Here is a 26,261-nt window from a genome sequence, read left to right on the forward strand (position 1 = left end):
TTTAATGATTGGTTATATTTGATGCAAAATTATCAATCTTTCACTAATTTAAATTTTCAAAATCCTTCCATTTCACCAAACTCATAAAATAACTCAAATATGTTCAATTTTCAACTTCCTATGTTCTCATTTCTATATTAATTTCCTATGTTTCAATCACCACTAATTAACTTCACCATGGATCATGACACATCCATAGGTAGTAGTGAAGGTCAATCTTGTGAAATCAAAAAACATCATCTAAATATTAAGCTCTATTTTTTTCCCACTCAAATTGAATTAAATAATATTGCACGTGACAAAAAAAAAAGAAAAATTAAAACACAACAAAGAGTGAGGTTCTTGATGATTGAAGATGAAATTTTCATCAAATTATGACTAAATGTTTTCAAGGATGCAATTGTGGGGGTAAATAAAAAAAGAGTTTTTTTCGTTAAGATAAAGCTATAGAATATTTGGCATATGCCAAGCATGAACAAAACAACTTTGAAGGAGAAAATGTTCAACTAGCCATTATTCAAACTAGTTGTTTGTTGTCTCTCCTTGTATATTCTCACTACTGGAAAAAGGAATTTCTACAACGCAATTTCAATGACAATTCTATAAAAATCGATGTCATTAAAAATGCAATGATATTTTTGTAAATAATAACAAGCTGATGATATCAATTTTTACGAAACCGTTGTAAAAATCTCATCTTAACGTCATTTACTTCGATAACTATGTTGAAATCAAGCCATCAATGCTAGTTTTAAAAAAAAACATGGAACTTGCCCTTTTCCTAGCGAAAATCTCACTCTTGTGCCCTCATCTCACTTTTGGAACCTAAGTCTCACTTCTTCAACCCTTGAACCTAGGTCTCACTTCTCCAACTTAACACTTGCGTTCATTCACACACTATCACCGTTGTCATTACCGTCATCGTTGTGTTGTTGGCACACCTTCTCCATGTTTGTGTTCCTCTCTCTCAAACCCTTTTCATATAAAATGTTATTCATAAGACTAAATTATGTTTTGTCTTTGCAATATAGTGTGAATCAAATTTTGGTCCTCTATTTATTTTAATTCTTCAAATTTTAAAAATATGATTTTTAGTCTCTCAGATTTATTTAGGACTTAAAAATAGTTTTAAAAAATCATTTTAGTCCCTTTAAAGCTAATGGACTAAAGACTTTTTTTTGTTTATATTGAGGGATTAAAATGTTAATTTTTTTTTAAAAAAAATGGGGACCACAACTAAATTCACCCTAAAATTTAAGATTAAAATCAAAATTAAGTTTTTTTTTTTTCATAATGCACGTATATTAGTGATTAAATCTTACATCCTTCTAGAACAAATTGACATGTTAGGCTACAAATCCATTGACTATCTTATCAATCTTATTATTAAACTTTTTCCCGGCAAGGGGGAATCATTAGTGAATCCAAACATGTACCAAAAAACAGTTAATAAGCTAAATTATCCTGTTATACCTTATTTAAAAGTTTATTTTCTTATTTTTGTGTACATGCCTTATGTGCTCATTTTTAATACACTTTTACACACACTTAAAAAGGAACAACTAACCTTTTTCATTGACAAAGAAATAAAATAATTGATTGAGGTTTTGTGAATATTTATGAATAAGTGATATTTTTTGTATGGTTTTTAAATAACTTCATAGGTCACTATACTATTTAGCATATTTTAGTTAGGTTCCCTAAGGTTTTTTCTAGGTTTCATTATCTATATGGTCATAAACTATCTTAAAAGATTCAATATGGTTCTTAATTTTCTTTTAAATGCATCAATTTGATCATTTCCATCCAATTATGATGCTGATGTTGTTAAGACTGTGAATACCAACAGCTTAATACGGTTAAAAATCGTCACTATATTTATTATTTTTCTTTTAAAATATAACAAATCTACCTGGTTTGGGCATTAAAGGAGAGGCCCATGGTGTTAGAGAAGTGGCGGAAGCGATAGCGAGCCTGGAAGAGATAATTGGTTCGAGCCAATATGCAAAAACCAAATTCATCAAAGGAAAGCACAAGGAGTTGCCTCCAACCTACACGAAGCTTGTTCTCATTCGTCTCAATAAGACTGTTGCTGCTAGCAAGCTCATTAAGGTGAAAAACTCCTTCAAGCTTGCACCAATCAAACCTGCTCCGGTTAAAGCCGCTGTATTGTTGCTCCCAAGGAGCCCAAAGCTGTCACTTCATAGGTCATTAGACTATTTAAATAAAAAATACGGTCATTATTCGTAAATAAGAATCATTGACATTCGCAATCTTAACAAGATCAACTTAATTGGACGAAAAATATCAATTTGATGCATTTTTTTTTTAAAAAAATGAGAATTAAATTGAAACTTTTAAAATAATTTGAAGACCAACTTGATAATTAAACCTAAAAAAAACTTTAGGGGACCTAATTAAAATATGTTAAATAGTCCAGTGACCTATGAAGTGATTTAAAAGTAAATTAAAAATCATACAAGAATATCACTCATTTATAAATATTCATAAGACCTCAATCAATTATTTGATTTTTTCATTGATTAAAAAGGTTGGTTGCTCTTTCTTGAGCGTGTGTAACATTATTGAAAGTGTATTAAACCTAAAAAAAACTTTAGGGAACCAAATTGAATCTTTTTAAATAATTTGAAGACCAAAATGATAATTAAATCTAAAAAAAAAACTTAAGGGGACCTAATTGTGGCTTTCGTATCCATGTAACACATATAGATTACATAATTCGTATGAGTTATACGGATTTTTTTAAAATTATCAATAAAATAATTTTATTTATTTTTTAAAACAGTAATTTTTTATTTATAAAAAATATTATTTTGATTTTTGTTTTAAATATTTATTTTATTTATTAAATATAAATATATTAATTTGCTTTTTTTGTAAATAGTTATTATTTATCTTAAATAAAAATATATTATTTACAGTTATGTTTTTAAATAGTAATTGTTTTTTTAATCGTAAACATGTTAATTTTATGTTTGTTTTTAAATAGCTATTGTTTATTTTTTAAATAAAAATAGTTTTTTTTTAATTATGTTTTTAAATAGTTATTTTTTTAATTGTAAATATATTAATTTTATTTTTGTTTTAAATATCTATTGTTTATTTTTAAATACAAATAATTTATTTTGAATTATGTTTTTGAATAGTTATTTTTTTAATTGAAAATATATTAATTTTATTATTGTTTTTGAATAGGTATTGCTTGTTTTTTTAAATAAAATAGTATTGAACGTATCAAAACAATCAACATGTTCTTTGTTCACACTAACTTCATCTTCATTTTATTTATTTATATCAATTTCTTAAGATATTATACTATCATACATCCATTGATTTTCGTTCATCTCAACAAGACATTAAAAAATTTCAACATCACAAACAAACAACCCCTAACCACATCATACATGTACTATCACACAAAATCCTGCATAATTTTTTAGTGCATATAATATTATAAAACATTAAAATTGATAACCTTACATATTAAAAACCAATAACAACAACTTTTTCTACTTACAATTCATAACCATATAATACATAAAATTATAACCAAACCATATGTAGAAAAATAAATTATTTTATTCAGATTAATTCTAATTCATGAAATTACAACCACAAAAACAATCAATTTTAGACCACAACAACTCAAATAAATCATACATAAATTATAAGTGTAAATTATCTTACAATTAATACCATTTCCAAAATATAAAAATAAATAATTTCAAATTAATTATCAATCTACACTTATTTAAAAATATGTAAAACAATAATATGAATTACATTTCAAACAAACAAATTTTTTATACACATTAATTTATTTTTTTTAACAATCATACTAACATATTTATAATTTTTAAAAAATTACAATTTTCTTTTAATTTGAAAAAAATTAAAAATCCTTATAATTCATAAAAATTAACTAATCCGTAAGTTATAATAAAACTTATGGATTAATTAATCCATAAGTTATAAGTTTTATATAACTTATGCATTATTTAATCTGTATTTTATGCCAAAAAAACTGTAGAACGTCGACGTATCTCCGTTAACAACCAAATCAACCATTGCCACAATTATCGTTAACGTATCTCCATAAAACTTTCACATATACCGAAGCATCACAATGCACCTCTCACCAAAACAAAAAAACCAGAAGAAACGGAGACAAGGAATGAATGAACGAACAAATGAATGTGCTACTGTAAAAAAAAATTGTTAAAAAGAAACCAGAAAACTCAAAAGGGCATTTTGGGAATTTTTTAATGCTGGGTGCACAAGCAATATGACGGTGCACCCAGCAACACCCCCACCCATATCTATCTCTCCGAGACAGTGCAGGTGCAGAGAACTCTATTCTCCTCCATCAACGCAACCACCACCATCGTGTTTAGGTCATTCTTCTCTCTTTCCGTACCCTAAAACCGAAAAAATTGTTCCTTTCACTTTTCTCCTCTCACACACATTCCCACTTCCCCCTTTTCTTCCACCGTTATGTCGGGTAGAAACCGCGGACAACCCCTTCCTCCGCCGCACGCGGCGGGAATATCGCCGCCGCTCCACGATCCGCTGTACGGCCCGCGGGCCCACCACCACCACCATCATCATCATCATCTAGTGGGCCCCGTCCCGCCCCACCCCCACCACCTTCTAGAAGACTTCCGCGACTCGCAGCTAGGGCTGGGCCCAACGCGCGGCGGGTCCATCCCATTGCACCCGGCGGCGGCGATCATCGAGGAGCGCCTTGCCGCTCAGCATCAGGACATCCAGGGTCTGCTGGGCGACAACCAGCGCCTCGCCGCCACCCACGTTGCCCTCAAGCAGGAGCTCGAGGCCGCCCGCCACGAGCTCCAGCGCGTGGCGCACTTCCGCGAGTCGCTCCGGGCCGATACCGAGGCCCGCATGCGCGAGCTCTACGACAAGGCGGCCCAGCTCGAGGCCGAGCTTCGTGGCGCTGAGGCCGCCCGCACCGAGCTCCTCCAGGTCCGCTCCGACGTCAAGGAGCTCACCGCCGTCCGCCAGGACCTGTCCGGACAGGTGCAGGCCATGACGCAGGACTTGGCCCGCATGACCGCAGACGCGAAACGGGTTCCGGCGCTGAGGGCTGATGTTGAGGCCATGAAACAAGAGTTGCAGTGTGCAAGGTAGTGGCTGTGTCTCAATTTTGAGGCAATGTCGTGGATTGTGCTTTATTTTATGATCAACGTTTTTAAGTTACACTCTGTGATGCACAGAATGCTGAATCCTATGCTGGAGAAACTTTATACAATGCATAATTTTATTGTTTAAGAGTATGGTCTGGACGGTGGATATGTTGAGGGTATACTGTGATGCTGAGTTGATGTTAATGCTGGTTTTAATTATCTCTTGGCTATTAGGGCTGCCATTGAGTATGAGAAGAAGGGATTTGCAGAAAACTATGAACATGGTCAAGTGATGGAGAAGAAATTGGTTGCGATGGCTCGGGAGATGGAGAAGCTTCGTGCGGAGATTGCCAATGCAGAGAAAAGAGCACGGGCTGCTGCAGCGGCTGGGAATCCAGGTATACAGTTTTATGTGTGATATGGTCTTGATGAGTTCGCAAATTGCAATTTGTGACATCTAGTGGTGTGTTTTCATGGAATTTAAGCCTACTATTGCTCTTACTTTGTTTGCTGTCTTTTGCTTTGATTTTGTTTGTAGGTCAAGGGTATAATGCAAATTATGGCACTGCTGATGTTGGATATGCTGGAAATCCTTACCCTGGCATTTATGGCATGAATCCAGTAAGTATTGTCGCATCTCAGATGTGGACCAGAAGCTACAATAATGCGAAGAGAAGTGTATTTTCCACTTTTTGTATTCTAACTCTGAGGATTACCTTGAATTTTAAGAGGATGGTGCTGTTAGGAGATAGGACAACAGAAGGGAATGGAAAAAATAGTTAGGGACAGGTAGAATAGTTAGTTAGAAGAATTAATTAGATAAATAGGGGGAAGAAGGTATTCAGAGAATTAGCAGATTAAGATTTGAAAGAAAGTGGAAACCATTTGTGAAGGGGAAACCATTGGAGTCTTTCTTCTTGTTCTGTTCAATTTCATTCAATCAGAAAAAACAAATCATTTTTTCTTTTCTTTATAACCTGCATATTGCTACATTTGGTCTCTCAGTTTGGTCAGTATGAAAATGTCAATTGGTTATTGTGGGTGACAGAATTGTATTGTATAGCTTGCAAATAGCTTGGTTTGTCTATTGACCTAAATGTATTGGATTGTATATGGTGGAAATTATTGTCTACAGAGTATATGGTTATTTAATAATCTTTTATGACCTTTCAGTCAATTTGGATATTGTTCTTTGCTAATACTGGTAAATTTCAGGTACAGCCTGGAGTGGAGAATTTTCCTCAGTATGGACCTGGGCCTGCTGCTTGGGGCGCATATGACATGCAGCGAGTTCAAGGACACCGATAAATTCCTGTTGAGGAATCTTATAACTGGTATCTTGGGTTGCAACTATCTAGATGATTGATTCAGGGTTTTAAGAGTTATCTACTCATGAACGTCATGGAATTTGTCTATTAGATGGTCCTTGAAGTTGTACTTATATTAAAAAGCTCATATGTAGGTTGATGGTGCAGTAGATGATGTTTATCTACGGTGTCAAATAAAGGACATTTTGCTTTATATTATCTTTTTATTGTGATGTGGCTGTCATGCTAATCTTGCTCTTTAATTTATGTCTTCAGCTTGAGTTTTCCTTTATTCCTATCTGCCATGGTTGATTGAAGGTTGCTCATTGTCAATGTTATGCAACTATAGTTGGATTTTATGTAAATATTAGCTTCTTGTTATCCATCACCACCTCCTAGAACAAGGAAAAGAAAAGTTGCTTTTGTATCCCTTCTTTGCATGTGATAGACTTTCTAGGAAGTGGTTTGATGTTCAAGGTATATAATCTCTGTTGGAGCTGTTAAAAAAACTGAAAATAGTTGGATATTTTATTTAAGTTTCTTGATGACCATCACCAGCCCAAAAGAAAACAAGGAAAAGATTAAATGTTCTTCTATTCCTCCTTTTCTGTGTAATAGGCTTTCTACTGCACTTTGAAGTTTGCTCAAGGTATAAAATCTCTGTTGGACCTCGTCAGTAAAGAAACTGAAAAATACCTTCACATACAAAAGAAATTCTATCTTGTACATGTTTATTCTTTATGGCTATACAATATGAATTGGAGTCTTAGAAATGCTTCTTTGACACTTGCTTTAGCTTTTTGAGAAGGGTTTGTTGAGATTTTCTGTTTCTTTCATTTTTGTCCTGTATTTATGCCCCCTTCCCCTGACTCAACCCCAATATAAAACTGTCAATTCAAATTCAGTGAGCATTAAGCTGTCCCTCTACCATAAATAGGATGATTTGTGTAGCCATATTACAGTGTCATTCTTATGGCTTTTTCATGCATTACAATCCATATCCTTGGCTACAGGATTACGATTAATTATTCTTACTCATACTGCCTCCAAGCAAACACGCTAGCCCTTCCATATCATTCATTCATGATTAGAGTGTAAAGAGAAAAAAATAACTTTATTAAATGAATGAAGGTTTCTTATGTTTATATCTGAAAAACAAATTTGACTGCAATATATCAAAATAATAATTTATAAGGGAGGTCTATGTATTGGATGACATACTAGTTTCCTATTGTCTCTAATCTCCAGTGGCAATGCTGAGCAGAGTACTGTGTCTCCATTTTTATTACACATTTTGTTTAGAATTCCAGTTATATAATTGCATAGTGATCTGAGAAGATTATGACATACTAGCTTGATAGAGTTCAATTATTTGCCGCACTCTATCTTGGACACCGATCTTTCTTGGAAGAAACTTGCTTGATAGAGCTACTTTTGAGCTTGAGTCCCACATGATGCTTCTTTAATTGGCTGTTTTTGTCTTCTAAACCAGATAAGAGAGTTTGGACTTTTATCCTTTTTGTTTTCTTGTAAATCTTCCAGTGCTATCTTCTGTTCTCCGAACTTAAACAAATTCCTTGTTGAGAAAAATTAGAAATCTAAAATGCCCGCCAATGAAAGGTCCCTTATTTGGACAGCGATACATAATAAGATTAAATCTAATGGTATCTTGTAGATTAGACCTAAAAAACTCTATCTCCTAATCTGTGATATGATATTCTGATTCAGAAACTACTGCCCATTTTATTTCTACATTGCTCAAGCTTCAACCTAAGATTAAATCTAATGTTATCTTGTAGATTAGACCTAAGAAGTCTTTATCTCCTAATTGTTTTGAGGATTCACAGGGAGCAACATCGTTATCAAATAGTGGCTATAGCGGCGCTATAGCAGTATGTCGTCACAGTTATTTTACAAAATGCCATAAAATAGTAGTGGCGATGCGGGTTTTATATGGCGGACCATGGCAGCCAGAGCCATAGCGGGCATGGCAGGTATGGTGGAAATAACGCCATTTTTTTTAAACCCTAAAGAGAACCACGTTCTCTCATTCATTCACTTTCGCAAAACCTTTCCCGCTCTTGAACGATGCTGCTGCTTGATGACCTCCGACGACAACTTCAACACCTGCGGCAACTTCACCGGCGATCTTCTCCAGCTCCGATGACTGCCATCACCAGTGTGTTGCAGTTGCTCTGTTTTTTTAGTTATATTATTTTTTTGTCTTCCATCTTCGGGCGATTGCTATCAATCTTCTGTTTTGTTTTTTCATTGTTCAGCCCTTTTCTACAATGGCTGAAACATCTACACATGATTCTAGGGAAAAGCTTGGACAGACCCTGGTTTGAACTCTTGAATGAGTTTGTTAGGCATTGATAACTAAACAAAATCATTCAAGAGTTTGTTAGGTTATCATTTTTCTTAGTTTAGTTCTTACTTCTTATTGATTTGAATAATTGAACTCTTGAATGAGTTTGTTAGGTGTTGATTATTGTGAACTCATAAAACTTGCCTTGTTTTTCATTTATATGTACTGTTTTTAAGTATTTATATGTACTGTTTTTACGTATTTATATCTACTGTTTTTTTAGTTTTTTATATTTACTATTATATCTACTGTTATATAAGTATTTATATAAATTTTTTTTGGTCCGCCATGGCTTCCGACATTTTTGAGGGCGAGCCCTGGTGCAGCGGTAAAGTTGTGCCTTGGTGACTTGTTGGTCATGGGTTCGAATCCGGAAACAGCCTCTTTGCATATGCAAGGGTAAGGCTGCGTACAACATCCCTCCCCCATACCTTCGCATAGCGAAGAGCCTCTGGGCAATGGGATACGAAGTATGGCTTCCGACATTTTTCATTCCGCCATACGCCGTGCATTTATGGTGGCTTTTTGGCTTTCTGCCATGGTCTGCCACAGTGTTGTTAAAAAGCGGCCATGGCGGAAAGGCGTGGCGGTTTTTTGAAAAAACGTCACCAAATAGCGGTGGCGTGGCGGGTTTCGAATGGCGGCCGCCATAGCCATGGCGGTTATGGCGGCATGGCGGAAAATAGCGTTTTCTTTTTGTTTTTTTCCGCGGTAGGAGTTGGGCTGACAGCGACGACCCCATGGCGGCGACGAGCACCGGCACGAAGGGCAGCGACGAGCAACGGCACGAAGGGCAGCGACAAGCACCGGCACGAACGGCGGTGACAACGCGTACGAAGGCGGTTTCGCACTTCCATGACCGATTGGCCTTTTGCGAGGTCACCCTTTCTAAGGTGCAAATTCTCTCGAATCAGATCTTCCTTTCGAAGATCTAGAGCGGAAGGCACCGACGATGAGTCTACAAAAGGTTCGAAATGAGCTTTTGAGAAGAAAGGAAGATCTGACCTCTCGCTGCGATATTTTCCACTGTGTACATTCATACCCCTTTTTTGTTTTGTTTTTGCTGTTTGACACCCCTTTTTTGTGTCTGCATCTTTTTTTTTCGTTTTGCTAATTGACACCCACTTTTTACTTTTGACAGTCCCATTTTTTATTTTTTTTCCTATTTGACACCACAATTTTTTTTTCCTGTCCAGTCCTCTTTTGTTTTTTTCAATTTCAATGAGTTTATATATATATATATATATATATATATATATATATATATTTTTTTTTTTTTTTTTTTTTGGTCCGTCATGACATCCGCCATTTTCCGCTACGCCATCCGCCATATTTTTATGGCGGATTTTTGGCTTTCCGCCATTAACAACATTGGTCTGCGATCCACCATAAACAACACTGGGGAGCAAAGACATTAAAGTTTTATGGCAATTTGACTAGGTTTGTTGTTCTTTCACTATCTATTTAGTATGGAATGGTCAAATTTGGAAGGAAAACTAGTGTTAGGTGTGCTTTGGTACAAGTTTGTTTTTTTAGTCTCTAATGTGGCTCAGGATTTTCTTGTTGGAGTCTTTTTGGTAATTTGGTAGATTTACATAGGAACTGGAGAGCATTTTTTAATGATTTATTAACTTTTTGTTGATTGTTGGTTTCCTTATTTGTTTTGTTGATGGAGGATTTCTCTTTGCTGCTTTCATGAAACATAACATATAATGTAATAAATTAAACAATTAAACAATAATAGGATTAAAAATATATTAAACTACTCATGTAACAAACTATTTAAAGCATAAGTGCATAACATATATAGTAAGTTAAAGAGTAAATTACTCAAACATCCCCTGCTTTTTTAACATTTGCACTAACCTCCCTTCAAGGGAGCCTCAGGTAATGCCATATTTTATTTTTTCCCCTGGTTCTACCGAGTAGAGACCTGTAGAGGCATCTTCCTTGGTTTCTTGTGTTGTTTATCAAGCAAATTAAATGTCATTTTCTCCCATACGATCCTCTGATTAACTTTTCTGAAGTATTAAAAGTAGAGACAGCTGTGATTTTAGTTTTATCGGGTCACTCTTTTCTGCAATAAAATTCATTTTTCTAGTGAAAAGGATGTGTTTCTCGTCTCCCTCCTTTTTTATGGTTATGTGGTTGTTTACGCCTACATATTATCATGCACAGACATCAGTTTTGGAATGATTTAGGTTTCTATAATAGATATACTAGCAGCTAACAAGACAGAGGCAAAACAATAGGGGAAAGTTTCCATTTAGTCTAGCATTAGTTGTGAAGTACTATTGATATTTTATTTTATCCTTGACAAGTTTGGTGAGTGCGGTTGCATTCGAGGAGAAATTTTCTATTCCTTTCTGAAGCAGCCAAGTTTATTTTTAGCTTGATCTATTTTGCTGGCATCATATATTCAACACTGGAGCAGAAGAATGGGAGTCTTAGTTGAGTAAGTTATGCAGCTTCTGATTGTAAATTCTTTCATTTATTTTCCCTTTCCATATCCCATGATGGCCTTGAATGTAGGAATTGCCAATTTTGGCCTTCCAAACTTAGGTTATGCTAATGCTTCTCTGTATTAGTTTTAGTCTACTCTGGTGATTGAATAGTTTATGCACATTTTAATGTTCTCTTACTATGTTAGATCTAATTTCTGCTTGGATTGGGTGATCTGGTTTGTGTTTGTTTAGATGACAAATCCCTTCTGTTTATGCCACCCATTCTTTATGTATGTTTATTGAGTTAATTTTCTTTTGTCTGCTAATTGGTTTCACCCTCATTTGTTTAATATCTGAGCAATGCTGTATTTTTCACTTGCAAATGTGTGGACTAGAAACTGAAAACAAGGTACGATGAAGTTTGAGGATGAGGTTTGAATCATAGCCAAAGATTAGTGTATTTGTGGCTATAAAATAGGACAAAGTTACTCTTGTGTGAGGGGATATATGGTCGCTCTAAAGCTGAGATTTTAAGTGTTAAGTTTGAATTTATTAACAAGATGCTATATAGCCTATTTCATAATGATTTGATTGTTTAGACTTTTTTGAGGTAGACTTTTTTACTTCATTTGTGCACATTTTTTATCTTCCCATCAAGGATTCTAGTTTTTCTTTTTAAGAAATTAGTAGGTGTTTTAACTATTAAGTTCAAAAACATGACAAGTTTTAAGAAGGGCCTGAAAATGATTAGTATAAATTACCTTATTGTCAGTTTTAGCAATTATGGCTATGCTATGAAGAAACATTCTGTGAGTTTGGACTTAACTGAACCCCAAAAGTTAGCTGATAGGGTGAGGGTTTCCCCCCACTTATATTGTCTATCTTGGCAATGTGGGATTTGGACTTTTACCAATACACCTCCTCATGCCTAGCACTTTTGAGCTTGGTGCGTGGATAATATGTTGGGTGACCTTGTAATGGATCTAGGATAGGCTTCGATACTATCTTAAAATGTGGGCTTTTTTTTAAACGATGCAAAACATTGAAGTTCATTTCATTAATACTCTGCCATCTTGAAATTTCGACATAGTATCATTGTTTGAGATCCCTTGGATGTCTCTGTAACAGCACGGGAAAACCCAAAGGATTCTCCCCCCATCTCACTGCTCTAGCTCGACTAACAAGTTAACAACTCCCTCAAAAATAAATAAATACAAACGCATATAACATTCACTCACTCAGAAATTGATACTACAATTCCTGAGATCTTGCAAAAAATAACAGAACTTAAGGCGTAACAATAACAAAACTTATAATATTGTAGAAGTCTAGCTTTATTCCTATGGAGTTATGGAAAACTTAGGCATAATGTATATTGAGGGGATCCTCAGTCCAACCAGAAAACTCATCAGCACCAAAATCACCAAAATCGAAATCAGGAAGCTCACTAGGCTCATTGTCATCAAACCCACAAATATGAATATCTTCCAAGCCACCAAAATCATCAAAACCCTGTCCATAATCATCGAACGATAGCCAATCAAAATCAAGCCCAAAGTTTGGCTCAATCTCAGATGGAACAGCAGCAGATGGTGGTGGCGGCAAGTTCAACAGATTCAAATCTGGTATCTCTAGCTCTGCAAGTTCATCGACCAAATTGTTAGCCTCAATAGCTTCGTCAGTTGAAACATTACCCATCTCAATGAATTTGGAAGCTGGGGTATCCAACTCAAGCACAGACAATGGTGAATTGTGTGACAACACACTTTTGTCCGAGTCATCAGAAGTAGTAGAAACCTTCTCAGATACAGACACATCAACTGCAGCAGCAGCAGAAGAGGAGTTACGGCAGTTACTCTTCTCAGAAGTTGTAGCCAAAGGTTCAGCAGCAGAACGAGAACCAGTTTTGTAAGCTTGAGCCTTTGCCATAGCTTCAAACTCAAGCCTTCTGGCCTCATAGGCTTGGGAAGCCTCTTCTGCAGTGCTGAAAGTGCCTATCCATATACGAGTACTCTGAAATGGGTTATATATCTCAGCGGCCCATTTTCCCCATTTTCTCTGCCTAACACCTCTATATTTCCTAGAAGTGTTCCTCCTCGCTGATGGGGTATGAGTCAAAGCCCTCTTCTTACTTTGGGGTTGATCTTTAGTGCTAACCCTCATTTCAGGAGTGGTGAATGTGTGAGGAAGAGGGATCTCACATGCACTTCTTTTTACTCTTCTCGGGTTCTGAATCCTCTCCAACTCATCTTCGGATGAATCAGTAGCATCAGGATCGTTGCAAATGATGTGCAGTTTTCTCATCGCCTTGGGCTCTTGCATGGAGTGAAGCTTTTGCTTTGGTCTAGAAGCTGGTTGTTTCTGAGACTCTGCCATGGTGGAAAAAAATTGAGAAAAACCCTCCAAACCCCCCTCAGAATACCCAGAAAACTGTGAAGGAAACCAAATTGAATCAAAGAAGGAAGGAAATCAAAGGAACGAAGCCAACCGGGAAAAAGGTAACAAAATCTCTCAAGGTCTCAGGTGAAATCCCCTCTTAAGAATATGAAGAGATAAGAAAATTTTTGTATGTGAAAAGCCTCTAAAGCACTCCACTCCACATGTCCATTTTGGCCTCAATCACATTGAAACAGGTGGGTTCACAATATTCTTGTTCAGAATGCAGTGTAGCATACAGCAACAGGACACACAAAGAGAGTCAACAAGAAAGAAACAAAAACATAAACAATGAAAAGCTTCAACGGAACCCAAATCACCTTGATGAGATAAATCCACTGCTTGCCCTTCTTTTGAAGACAAATTCTCCGAGAAACGTAGAAATCAAGCGTCAAGCTTTATCTGCCATCTCAGCTCTTGTTTGTTTTCACTGAGAAGGAGGAGGCTACTCTGTCTTTGCCGCTGTTTCTCTCTCCTCTTTTTCTGTCTTCTATGCTTGGCTGTGTTTCTCTCACAGTGAGTGGCCCCTCTCTTTGCTCTTCTCTATTCTACACAGCAAAGGCCTGAGCCATTCGCTTTCTCTAATCCCCTGGCCAAGAATTCGCATTAAAGGGACTGAGTAGGTAAAACATAAAAATATTAATTATGCAAGTTAATTTATTTCCATTATTAGGTGTGAGCTGGCATGGGGCTATGTGTGACACTGCACATACATCAACCATGCATGACCCATCAACATGTTACATGTATATCAAGCTAACATAATGTAACGACTTTTGATACACCCTCGGAATCCGATGTTTCTGTTTTTCCACGTGTGCATCTAAGATGCAGGCTGGATCGGTTACGAGGATCCAATGCAAGGTGAATCACACGCGCGTGGAGATCGAGTGGGGGAACGAAAGTCTTAGTCATGTAGCTTTTTGTGCTGCCAACGGTGACTGACCAGAGGAGCGTTTCGGTTGCTACACACACAATGATATTTACTGGAAATGCCAATATTGGTGCCTTTCTCACTTAGGGTGGTGATCCCTCTTCAAGTTGGGTGTTCTTCTCATCTCAAGAATCTCTATTTATAGACCTAACATCTTAGTCTTAAATAAGAAACAAATTCCTAATTTATAGATAATATCTTTGAATGGAAACAACATCGTAAAGATAAGATAAATCCTTTTAAATCTAAACAATATCCTGTAGATTTGAAATTAAAAATTTGGATTGTTTCTCCACACGTTAAATAAATTGTTGTGAATGTATGAATGGGTGGCCGAATCACGTTAAATAAATTTGTGATCTTATCTTATTTTATTCATGGTGTTGCCTTTTTTTATGGTGTGCTCTCTCATTGTGTAGTGCGTGAAGAGGTGTGTGTTTTCTCCAACACATTCCTTGTTATGTTATTAATCCAAAGATTTAGTTCATTTGTGTTTTCATTTTGGAGGTGGGGGGTAGTTCCTTAAATTTTTCTTTAAAATTTTTTAAATTTGTAGTCAACTGTTATATGATAAGCTGATATATCAGGTCTGTTTTTTATTTTTTTATTTATTTTGGTGGAATTGATTTTTAAATAAATGATGCTGAAAGAATTGCATATTAAAATATAGGCTACCCAAACACAATTGGTGCATTGTTGAAAGTCATTTTGTGCACAGGTATGTTTGGGGTAAAACTAATAGGATGATAGTAGTTTAATTGTGGTTGTAAACTTCTTTCTTTAAATTCATTGTCTTACTGTTGGGGGTCGTTTGGTAAAAGGAAACTTTTTTCCATGCTCGGGAATCATGAATCCCAGGAATCATAAATCATCGGAATCGTGATTCCTAGGAATGACTAAATCTATCTGGATGGTCATTAACATTCTTTGAAATGTTTATACATGTTTCATGAGAATCAAAGATTATTTTATCACATTTAATAAGAAATTATTTCAAAACTTCATATAATTGTATTAAATGAGCTAAATAAGTCTAACGTGACATTTCTACCGTAAAAAAGGGAACAATACAATTTTACAGCATTGATACTTTTCTCCCAACTTTGGAAAGTTAAATTCCCTCCTTCCCCATGGGAACATTTTTGCAGGAAAAACACAGGTAAAATACATTCCCGGAAAACTATATTTCCTGGGAATGCTATTTTTTTAAAATTATAAAATATGGGAAACAAACATTCCCAATTTCAAATTCCTGGAAAACAAAAAATTTTCCTTGTACCAAATGCCCCTTGGTGTCCTCAAAGTTATGCCAAATATTCCTGGATTGATGGTCTTATAATATCCAGGTTTCATGATGTTACTTTGTAGTATTGGCTGAGCTTGTGCTAGTTGTATGTACTACCTAGATTATTAATGTAAATCAGAGAATTAAGCTAGTATTTTATATTCCTTCCACACTATTACTTGGAGAGTCCTATCAGTAATATATTTGGTTTTCTAATTTACATCTTTCCCTTATAATTTTGACAAATGGCTTTGTTAAACGAGGTTCTATTCCAATTTTAGCTAATTGGTTCACTCTTAATCTTGGGACTTATGTTTATTATCACTACTTGGCAATGAAAACTCATTTAATCTGTACTTGTTTACTGTGATAATTTTTTCTCGACATCTGTGTCATGTCTTACAAAGTGATGGAGATGAAAATTGTAAATTATAGGACCCAAATGGATGAAATGAATGAAGGAATGTTTCATTTGTTATTTGTGATTGGAAAGGTACTGGTTGAGCTCTGAGGAACATTTTATCATGCATTCATAAGACCAACAAGCCTTTATATGCCTTATGGTACCAGGTGATGGGTAGCAAGGTGTCAATGAGAGCATTAGCTGAGTGTTGCATAGATTAGAATGTTGCAATATATAAGTAGGCATACAAGAATATAAAGATTAGGAATGAATATCTTAGAAATAAAGTAGCAGTTACACTTATTGAGGAAAATATGATGGAATCTGTCTAGAATCTGGTAATCTAAGAAGACCAATGAAGCCCTAGTTAGGGAAGTTGGTCATATGGTCTATGGAGGATAAGAGTAAATCAGAGTGTTAAGTTAGTATTAAAAAGGACCTAGATCCCAGTGCCCTCTCCAAAGACCTATTTTTTACATAGCGAAATGGTCTCAATTGATTCATGTACCTGATCCTGCCTAGTGGCAAAAGGCCTTTATTATTATTATTGTGTTGTTGTATACATCAGTCATCATGTATGTTGGTCCTCTAATTTATTTTTTAGGTTCAATTTTATCCTCTTATTATTTTAAGGTACAATTAGGTCCTGTGTTTTTTAAAAAATGATTCAATTATGTCCTTTATTTTTTTTGAAAGGTTCAATTAGGTCCTTTATTTTTTAAAATCTGTTCAATTTGGTCCAATTTAAAACCAATTTTGGTCTTATTTTTAAAAATTTTCAGAACAATGGAAGAAAAATGGGACCAAATTTAAACCATTTTAAAAAATGGACCCAATTGAACCTTTTAAAAATAAAGGACCTAATCAAACCATTTTTAAAAAAACACAACACCTAATTAAAGCTTAAAATAATAAGAGGATTAAATCGAACCTAAATATTAAATTAGAGGATCAAAAAGATAATTTAACCTTAGTTTTATGTAATGGTTATCTTGCTTTTTTAGCATGTGCTCTGTGATGACATGTAAATGTTTTTGTATCCAGGGTTATGAATTTTGGGCCCAAACATTGTGCCTCGGACTCTGGTTCCATCGTTCACATCTGCAGGTATGTTCTATTTGTACCCTAGTTCACATCTTGCAAACTTTTCTTCTTTGCCTTTAATCAGTTTTAACTAGCATTTTGTGCTTTATGAGTATATTCAAGTTTATGCAAAATTTAAAATATAATAAAAATAAAAATATTTAAAATTATGAAGGATGTATATATAATTAGTCATGTTGAATATCAAATATATATATTAAAATAAAAAATAATTAAGGCTGTAAAAGATATGCATAATTGTTTGAAAAGAATTTAAATTTAAAAGAAAAGAAATTAAATATGATGTTTGTCATTCTTTAGGGGAGAATACAATGAGATTAATTTTAAGAAATAATCACTTATGTTTCGAAAGCTTTATTAGAAACTTGATAAAAACAAGCCATTATTTCTCTAAAATAAGCTAAGCAAAATGTATACTGATTTACTTTCAAAAAGTATACTCTAATTTAATAGGTAAGTGAATATTTGAAAGTAAACCAATTTGAGTGTTAGAAATTGAGATTTAGAGAGAAAGAGAAAATTTTAACATCAAAAGGAAATTTGATAGTAATTAATTTGACATATAAACCCCTGATATTTAGGGAGAAAGAAGAAATTTTAGCATGCAAATAGTTTTTATAAAATATAAAGAAAGATGTTTTGTGATGGTAATTGAAATTTGCCCCCCATTCAAGAATGAGGACTCTATTTTATTATGTTGGTTAGACTATTGGTTCTGTATAAGTTCGTTAAATTGAAGAGAAAGAACGTAAAAAGAATTTGGAGGACAAGGGATCATCCATAGCAGAAGAGTGGGGGAAAACAACATGGAAAAAGAGAAAACACAATGAAGCAAAGCTTCTCAATCTGTCAATACCTATGCATAGCCATATCTGTTGAGGAAATCTTCTTAAGATGACTTTGTGCTTTACACTAATTAGCAGATCTGTTAAGGAATTCCCCAAAAAATGATCATTGTGATTTATACTAACAGAAGAGCATGGTTGAAAATTGTAATCCCCGGATTTGGCTTCTCTGAAGTGAGAAGGTGCATTTTAGAGGATAAAGTGCAATTACTATCATTGATTAGAAAATCAATGGTTGAAAATTGTGATAAAATCAAATACATATTTAACAAAATCATTTTTTTAACTCATATTTAACAAAATCTAAAATTAATTATAATCTCAATTGTTAATTTTCTAATTAATGTCTTTATTACACTTTATATTCTAAAACGCACAATCCTCACTTAAGAGGAGCCAAATCCAAGGTTCACATACACATCAACTCTGGCTGTCGGAAGAGCAGGGGCGTACAAGCTTACGAAAAGGTAAGCTCACAAGCTGGCACTTACCTTATTTTAGTGTATGAGTGTCTGCTTAGTAATCAAGATCAAGTCTCATATATTAGTCTACATGTTTGATCTATACAAGGAATATGTCTTCTAAGAGTTACCCTGCAAACCCTTGTTTGGCTACAAGTGGTGTTTTGTATTAAATGGCTTTTCAGAGGATTGTAAATGAGTTGAATTAAGTGCTTATGAAGTTTGTTTAGTTAAACAAACAAATTAAAGCTAATAGTTAGACTTGATTGTTTAAATGAGTTAAACCCAAGCTTTACATTTTGTGGATAGTTTGCATATATATGTATTATTAGTTGCTTAGATAATTGCAATTTTATTGAATATATTTACTTTAAAAAATTATAGTTTTGTTTATTATCATCTTACCCACATAACACATACATAATATCAGTTTTTAAGAGTCACTTTAAATGAATGATCTAAATACATACACCCACCCACTCACCTATCTAATGCCAATTTTCAAGAGTCATTTTAATAGGATGACTACAAATGGTATTAATTTTAACCGTTACAAAGTGAAAAAAAAACATTATTTCTATTTATTGAGTATATTTTAAATTTTAATGTAGTATAATGATGATTTTCAAGTGGGAGACAAATATAGTTAGGGCTCAACCAGTTATTTGTATAGTGAATTAGGCAAAGTGATTTTGATTGACTGAGCACCTATAATGCATAGTTGTATAGATGGGTTGTTTATCTTAGTTTTGTGGGCCTTTTAATTTCACATAGATTTACACACTTTACACTAAAATTCACTCAAATGCTAAAGTTGTTAAAGTGAGTGTTTAACTTAATTTTGCGGGTCTTACAATATTTGAAAAATGTTATTTATGGTATAAATTTTTTGAGCAAGGGTAAACAACTTCATGTCATCTACTCCAATGAGGAAAAAAAATTAAGCAACATTGCTTAAAAAATTAACCAACTCATGTAAGCACCCCATTGAAGATGCTCTTAAATTAAATTAGAACTCTATAAATATGTATTGCACTTGTGTGCACACTTGCACACACATTACATAGAAAAAATTATATATCTATATAAATATTACATTAATACTTATACTCAAATAATTATATTAAAAGATTTTTTAAGCAATACTAAAGTTAATAAAAATTCTAATGTATACTTTAATGTTAATAGGATTTTAATATACATAAATTTAAACAGAAAGTAATTTATTTAATAAGTGTAAAGCATAAATTACATTTATTAAATGCAAAAAATTATATTAATTACATTTATAGATACTGCATTAATAATATTAAATACATTTTATGAAAAGTGATAATAAAATAATTAGTTTTCATTTAAAAATAGCATTTGACTTTTTCTATTTTAAATTTTTTTTATAGACTAATTTTTACACACGCAATTTTTTATTAATGCATATCGACTCCATTACAAAATTTAAGAATTAAATTAATTAATTGAAAGTCAAAATCTCTTATAATTATGATTATCTATATATTATATATTAAAACATTCAATATAATATCAGATAAAAACTGAAAAAAATGATTCATTATAATTAAGACAAATAATTATGACAAAGACTTTTACAAAGATATATTTTGTATATATGTGTGTACGAATCATACTATTGTCAACTGAAAAGGAAGACAACTTATTGTCTCAAAATAAAAAGGAAGACAACTTACAAAAAGAGAATAGGAAGAAAGGTTACATAGGAGAACATAAAATGTGTGCAAAATATTTGTTCATGTTATGCTTATTGCCATTTATTGCAGATGCACACATTAAGCTTTTCAATGTGGCAGAGTACGGTGCAATTGCAGATGGCAAGGAAGATAACAGTGTGGTAAGCATGTTAATTTCCTTTGTCAACATCCCCCCTTCACTTTTCTTTTACAATTTGATTTTGAATAATGCTATTTCTACCTACATTTTTGACAATTTTAAATCTCAATTCAAGTATGTTTGATAAATATTTTTAGTTAATTTTTAACTTTTTTGTTAGTTGCAAAGTTTATTTAACCATGTTAGCAGTGCTTGATAAAATTTTTGTAATAACCTGCAACATTTTTGAGACATTATTTCAAGTAGTATTTTAGTTTCTAACTTCTTACGTTTTTTTTAGCTTTTAAAAATATTTGTTAACTTTATCTTCTACCCCTTTAGATAATATAGGATTTTATTACCATACGGATAAATATAATAAATCATCCTACTTAAGTTTATGTGTTTTTTTATTTTATTTTAAACTTGGTTGAGACCGGGAGTATTTTAAGATATAATATAAAATTAATTGTAGAATGCACAATATGAAAAAAAAGTATAATAATTGAAACTGAACCAAATAATTAAAATGATTGATCTTTAAATAAACAATTATAAGAGTTTAAAATCAATTAAAAAAGTAAAATTATAATTACCCACAAATATATTTTATCCATAAATTTTATTTTATTTTTTATAAAAATATCATATAAACATTTATATATCCAACATTTATAAAGTGATTTCAGTCAACAACTTTTAGCGGTCAACTAACTTTTTAATTTTTTAGTTTTAAGGTAGTATTTTAGATTTTTTTTTTTAAGTCAAACATGGCCTACAAGAATAGAGATATGAAAAAGTGATAGAAAGATAAGAGAGAAAAGTGAAGATAAAATAAGTGATGTATTAACGATTAAAAAAAGGGACATGGAAAAAGTGTGGTGAGAAATTATTGCGAGAATAACATTATTCTTTAGTTTATCGAGCTATCTAAAAATGTGTTGCTCTTTTGTGAAAGGCATTTTTGAAAGCGTGGAGTGATGCATGCAAGTGGAATGGATCAGCAACGGTTTTGATCCCAAAAGGAACCTACATGCTCAAAAGTGTTATATTTAAGGGTCCATGCAATGATTCGATTACCTTCCAAATCAAAGGTGTTCTGAAGGCTCCAATAGATCCATCTTTGCTCACTGATCAAAAATGGATAAATTTCAGATATATCGACCAATTGAATGTGAATGGAGGCGGCACATTGGATGGTCAAGGATCTGCCACTCGCCGAAAATGCAAAAACAATGCGAATTGTGAAATTCTTTTTACAGTATGTTCTTGTTTTTTTTTTTTTTTTTTATCAACCAATTTTTTAAAAGGTAATTCAGAATATTAAATTCTGATTGTTGTGTATCAGAATCAATCAGAAATAATATTCTGATATTCTGTAATCAGAATCTGATATGCAATAATTAGAATCTAATATTCTGCATTAAAAGGGTTACAGGCGGGGTACTCAACTAAAACACATGCACCTCATTACACCTTTCAACTTTCAAGCACCACATATATATACAGGTTACTTTATCCACATCATTATTTTGTTAGAATTTTGAGCATTAGTCTTTTCTAATTCTTGGATTAAACTTTTTATTAGCATCAATTAGAAAAAAAGTTTGTGGTATTTCAATTAACGGATAATAACTATTTTTTTATCATGCTGAATGATGTTGTGTGATTTACGAATTCAACCTCATTCAGTGGGATAAGACTTTGCCATGTCTGCAGATGTTAACTATTTGAACTTATCACTTAGTGTCTAAACGGGAGGTCTCTTTTTTTTGTCTGGTAATTATGAAACTGTCTTCTCATAGTCAATTTTATGTGGCACAAGATTGAGTGAAAAACCAAACCACTAGACAAAGGAGAAGTTCCTCCTGTTATGTTGTTGTTCGTGATTCCTTATAAGATAACAAATATTGATTTCATTTCCTCTTCTCAAGTATAAGCTTTCTAACTTGTTATCAACATGTCATAACTTTGCATAATCAGAAAAAAAAAAAAGTCATAACCTTGCATCGTATGTTACATATTAAAATCCATCATTTCGTATTTCATAAATCAAGTTTAATTTTGATCCATTTCAATGAATTTCATAAAAAAAAAAAGTTTGTTTTAGTAGTATTTTGCTTGGTTCTCACGGTGTTTTACCATATCATAACTGGAAATGAATGCAGTTACCATTAAGGAAAGGAATAGAAGGAAAACAACCTTACTGATCGTTAGGAAATGAATGTAGAATCACAAATGTCTGTGGTTTACACACACGTTACTTGTATTTATTTACCTCCCCTAATATTCTTAGCTTCACATGCATGTTGTAACTTATACTAACATACTGTTTGGTTCAATATTTGGCCAGACTATGGATTTTGACTTCATCACCAATGGCCATGTCCAAAACTTGCATTCCATTGATAGCAAAGGTGGCCATTTCATAGTGTTCGGATGTGAGAACATGACCTTCACAGATCTAACCCTAAAATCCCCCGAGCACAACCGCAACACAGATGGAATCAAAATAGCCCAAACAAATGGGATAAACATCACCAGTGTGAAAATTGGCACCGGCGATGACTGTGTTGCTATGATTTCTGGCACTAAGAATGCTTGGATTTCAAATGTTGTTTGTGGCCCTGGTCATGGAATTAGCGTGGGAAGCCTTGGGAAGAATGATGGAGAAACGGATGTGGAAGATATAGTTGTCAAGAATTGCACGTTTGTTGGTACTAGCAATGGTCTTAGAATCAAAACATGGGCTGCTCCATTGAAGAAAACTTTAAACGCTTCAAATTTTGTCTATGAAGACATTGTCATGAATAGTGTGCAAAATCCTATTGTCATTGATCAACAATATTGTCCACTACATCAATGCGACCTTAAGGTTTGTGCTTCTAGCTCACATTTTAATATTCACAATAGCTACTTTTTTCTTCCACACTTATTTTACTATTATAAATTATTTATAATTAAAAGAATAACATTATTAGCTTTTTGGCGTGGGTAGAGTTAGGGGTGTCAATCTTATTGGGATGCCTATCTCTATTGTGATGCTAGTACATGCCTTTTTACATTAAAAAAAGCAATAGAGATTTTAATTGAGAATTTTTATGCATCTAATGGTGTTGTAAAAGTTAAAAAAACTTACCATAGATGATGATTTGTGGTAGTATGACCATTTAAAATTGCTTTACCTGTCATTGTAAGGCTGTTTTTTCTTTAAATTTTTGGTATTGGATTTTTTTTTTCTTGCATTCAGTCGGTTCTGCATTAATTAGTGGAAGACATTTTACATATTAAAACAATAACAATAACTTGTATATCGATAATTGCCATAACATAAGACCACAGTAGCACAGTGATTGTACCTAGCTATATATATAGTTCAAGCTCAAAAATAATTGGTGTTTAAAAACTCATGACTAATTTTGTTACAGGAGATTTCACACGTGCAAATCAGCAACGTGACATACAGAAATATTCGAGGAAGCAGCGAAACTGATATTGCAGTCAATTTTAACTGCAGTAAAGATAAGCCGTGTCAAAAAATAACTCTGGACAACATTAATTTGTGGCGTTATGGTGTTCGTGGCAAGGGAAGACCGCTACTAAGAAATAATTGCTTTAAAGTCGAGGGTGCTTCTTATGGCAAACAAACCCCCCCATCCTGCATCGCTCATCGTGCAACACCTCTTTCAACCTAGCATTATGGGAAAAAAAAAATTACAAGTTTTTTGTATCTTGCATGTAAAAAATGAAATAATATCATCTAGAAGCATCCATTGTTGAAAGGTATGTTGCAAAAAAACTATTAAGTTTTGTTATGTTTGAAAATAAGGTGAAAAATAACTTTTGTAGCAAAAGTTTGTTTTGCAAAAGGATCATAACCCTTGTTTTTGTTTTTGTTTTCATTTGATTTTTATCAGATGAATCTGCGTTGCAATAATTTTAACTGCAAACAAAACTTTGAATGTCTCCCTTTATTTTTATGTTATAAATGAATATAATGTTATTATGAATACCAAAATATTCGGACAAAAAACAAATCAATTTCTTTGTTCTAATAAATTTCACTTTTGGTATTTTCTTTAAAAAATCTCTTTCCAACAGCTACCTTGTCTTCTTCTACGATCCCTTCGTAGTTCTAGTTTTATCCAAAACCAGACTCCAGCGGTTGTATTTCTTATTGACTTTCTTGCACACAAGATCTGGAAATTCTTATTTTGATAATCTCTGATTGATTGATTATTATTACTGCAAAATTCATTACTGTCAAAATCAATTTCAATTATCATCCAATCTAATCCGGTACATTTTATCTTTTTTATTACTTTTCCTTCTTGTTTTATTTTTATAATTGCCTTTTTGTTTTCTGGTAGAGGGAAAATGACATTGCCAAGTAGTACGCATCGTCCTGACTGATCACACAAATGGTTTATTAATTTTGAAACAAATTAGACTTCATTAGGTCTTTAAGTCACATATAGTTAAAATTCTAGCGAGTCCTCTAATTCATTGTAAAGGCTGTCACATGCATGATTTGATTGGGTCAAATGAATAATGCAGTTGAGGAGGATGGTAGAAATTAAAGAGGGGTAGAAACATCATATGAAAGAAATTAACAAGAAAATTCACTTTGTCTCTTCAGTGATTGTGTGACAATTGAAAATTTTTGTGTGCAACTATGAAAGAGATGCAAGGAGAGAGAAATAACTTTTTTTAAAAAAAAGAATACATATCAAATTACTGTAATATCCTCAAGTGAAATTTATTAGAACAAAGAAATTGATTGATTTTTTTTTCTAAATATTTTGGTGTATAATGCTAATACACACTAATTGAGAAAGGGGCGGGTGCGTATTAATAACCCCCAACTTTGGATGGTATTGGTATATGGATCTTTGCATAAAGTTTCTATAAGATATATTAACAAACCATAATTGTTTTTTGTTAGGAAGGGAGATTTGTACAAATTATAAGAATTATACGGAAAACAAAGAATGACACTATCACATGATTTTGAAAACACACTTTCGAATGGGCAAGACATAACCAATTTTTAGACTGGAAAAATATATTTGGACACCTCAAATGTTCAACCCTTTGTGAGAGAGGAAAAAAAGAGAGAAAAATATAATGATAGGTGATAAGAATTAGGAAGAGAAAAAAAATATATTAATCAGGTGTTTTAAATAATTGAGTGTATAAGTAGGAGTAAAAATGAATTGGGTTGGATCGAGTTCTACCTAAGTTTGGTCTAACATGTTTTATATTTTTATAGTTTAAGTTTGAGTATATTATCCATTATGAGTATATTTTTAAGCATGAGTAGACTTTTACAAAGTTTATCTAACTTGTTAGCTTTGTTTGTTTCATATTAAGAAGTGAAAAAAAATTTAACATGCTAAGCATTTTAATTAAAAATAATAGGATAATTTTAAACCAATAGATGTGATCAAAACTTGCTTACAAACATTGCATGTGACAGACTATCAAAGTCTTTTAAGTTTCACCAAAAGAAAATATTATTTGTTTTTACTACTCATCTATCCTTGTATAAATTAACTTGTTTCAAATATCAAAATGACTCAAATCATCAAAGCACTAATAATTTTGTAATTTCATTAAAATAAATAATAGTATATATCATATTAATAATAATATTTTTATTAA

General features: G+C 33.1%; 3 protein-coding genes across 3 annotated transcripts; 2 read left to right on the forward strand and 1 right to left on the reverse strand.

Annotated features, from left to right (window-relative positions):
• Positions 1-4,181: 4,181 nt before the first annotated feature.
• LOC114421965 (protein FLX-like 1) lies at positions 4,182-6,764 on the forward strand. The gene is made up of 4 exons (XM_028388116.1): positions 4,182-5,165; positions 5,400-5,563; positions 5,704-5,786; positions 6,381-6,764. The coding sequence occupies exons 1-4, from the start codon at positions 4,516-4,518 to the stop codon at positions 6,471-6,473; spliced, it is 990 nt and encodes a 329-aa protein (XP_028243917.1). The 5' UTR covers positions 4,182-4,515; the 3' UTR covers positions 6,474-6,764.
• Positions 6,765-12,643: 5,879 nt separating this feature from the next.
• Positions 12,644-13,660, reverse strand: LOC114421068 (ethylene-responsive transcription factor ERF118-like). Its single transcript, XM_028386847.1, has one exon. The coding sequence runs from the start codon at positions 13,658-13,660 to the stop codon at positions 12,644-12,646; it is 1,017 nt and encodes a 338-aa protein (XP_028242648.1).
• Positions 13,661-16,381: 2,721 nt separating this feature from the next.
• On the forward strand, positions 16,382-24,561 carry LOC114421076 (exopolygalacturonase-like). The gene is made up of 7 exons (XM_028386854.1): positions 16,382-16,432; positions 17,387-17,449; positions 18,683-18,758; positions 20,549-20,619; positions 21,556-21,858; positions 22,951-23,472; positions 24,026-24,561. The coding sequence occupies exons 1-7, from the start codon at positions 16,382-16,384 to the stop codon at positions 24,290-24,292; spliced, it is 1,353 nt and encodes a 450-aa protein (XP_028242655.1). The 3' UTR covers positions 24,293-24,561.
• The last annotated feature ends 1,700 nt before the right edge of the window (positions 24,562-26,261 follow it).

This window comes from Glycine soja, chromosome 8, assembly GCF_004193775.1.
Source record: "Glycine soja cultivar W05 chromosome 8, ASM419377v2, whole genome shotgun sequence".
Classification (NCBI taxonomy): Eukaryota; Viridiplantae; Streptophyta; class Magnoliopsida; order Fabales; family Fabaceae; genus Glycine; species Glycine soja.

Excerpts from the sequence above, each read along its gene's own strand:
- LOC114421965 (XM_028388116.1), top strand. The coding sequence starts at position 4,516 with ATGTCGGGTAGAAACCGCGGACAACCCCTTCCTCCGCCGCACGCGGCG. Across the intron at positions 5,564-5,703 it reads TGCAGCGGCTGGGAATCCAG|GTCAAGGGTATAATGCAAAT; the intron begins GTATACAGTTTT and ends TTTTGTTTGTAG. Across the intron at positions 5,787-6,380 it reads GCATTTATGGCATGAATCCA|GTACAGCCTGGAGTGGAGAA; the intron begins GTAAGTATTGTC and ends GGTAAATTTCAG.
- LOC114421068 (XM_028386847.1), bottom strand. The coding sequence starts at position 13,660 with ATGGCAGAGTCTCAGAAACAACCAGCTTCTAGACCAAAGCAAAAGCTT.
- LOC114421076 (XM_028386854.1), top strand. The coding sequence starts at position 16,382 with ATGGATGAAATGAATGAAGGAATGTTTCATTTGTTATTTGTGATTGGA. Across the intron at positions 18,759-20,548 it reads GCGTACAAGCTTACGAAAAG|ATGCACACATTAAGCTTTTC; the intron begins GTAAGCTCACAA and ends CATTTATTGCAG. Across the intron at positions 23,473-24,025 it reads TACATCAATGCGACCTTAAG|GAGATTTCACACGTGCAAAT; the intron begins GTTTGTGCTTCT and ends ATTTTGTTACAG.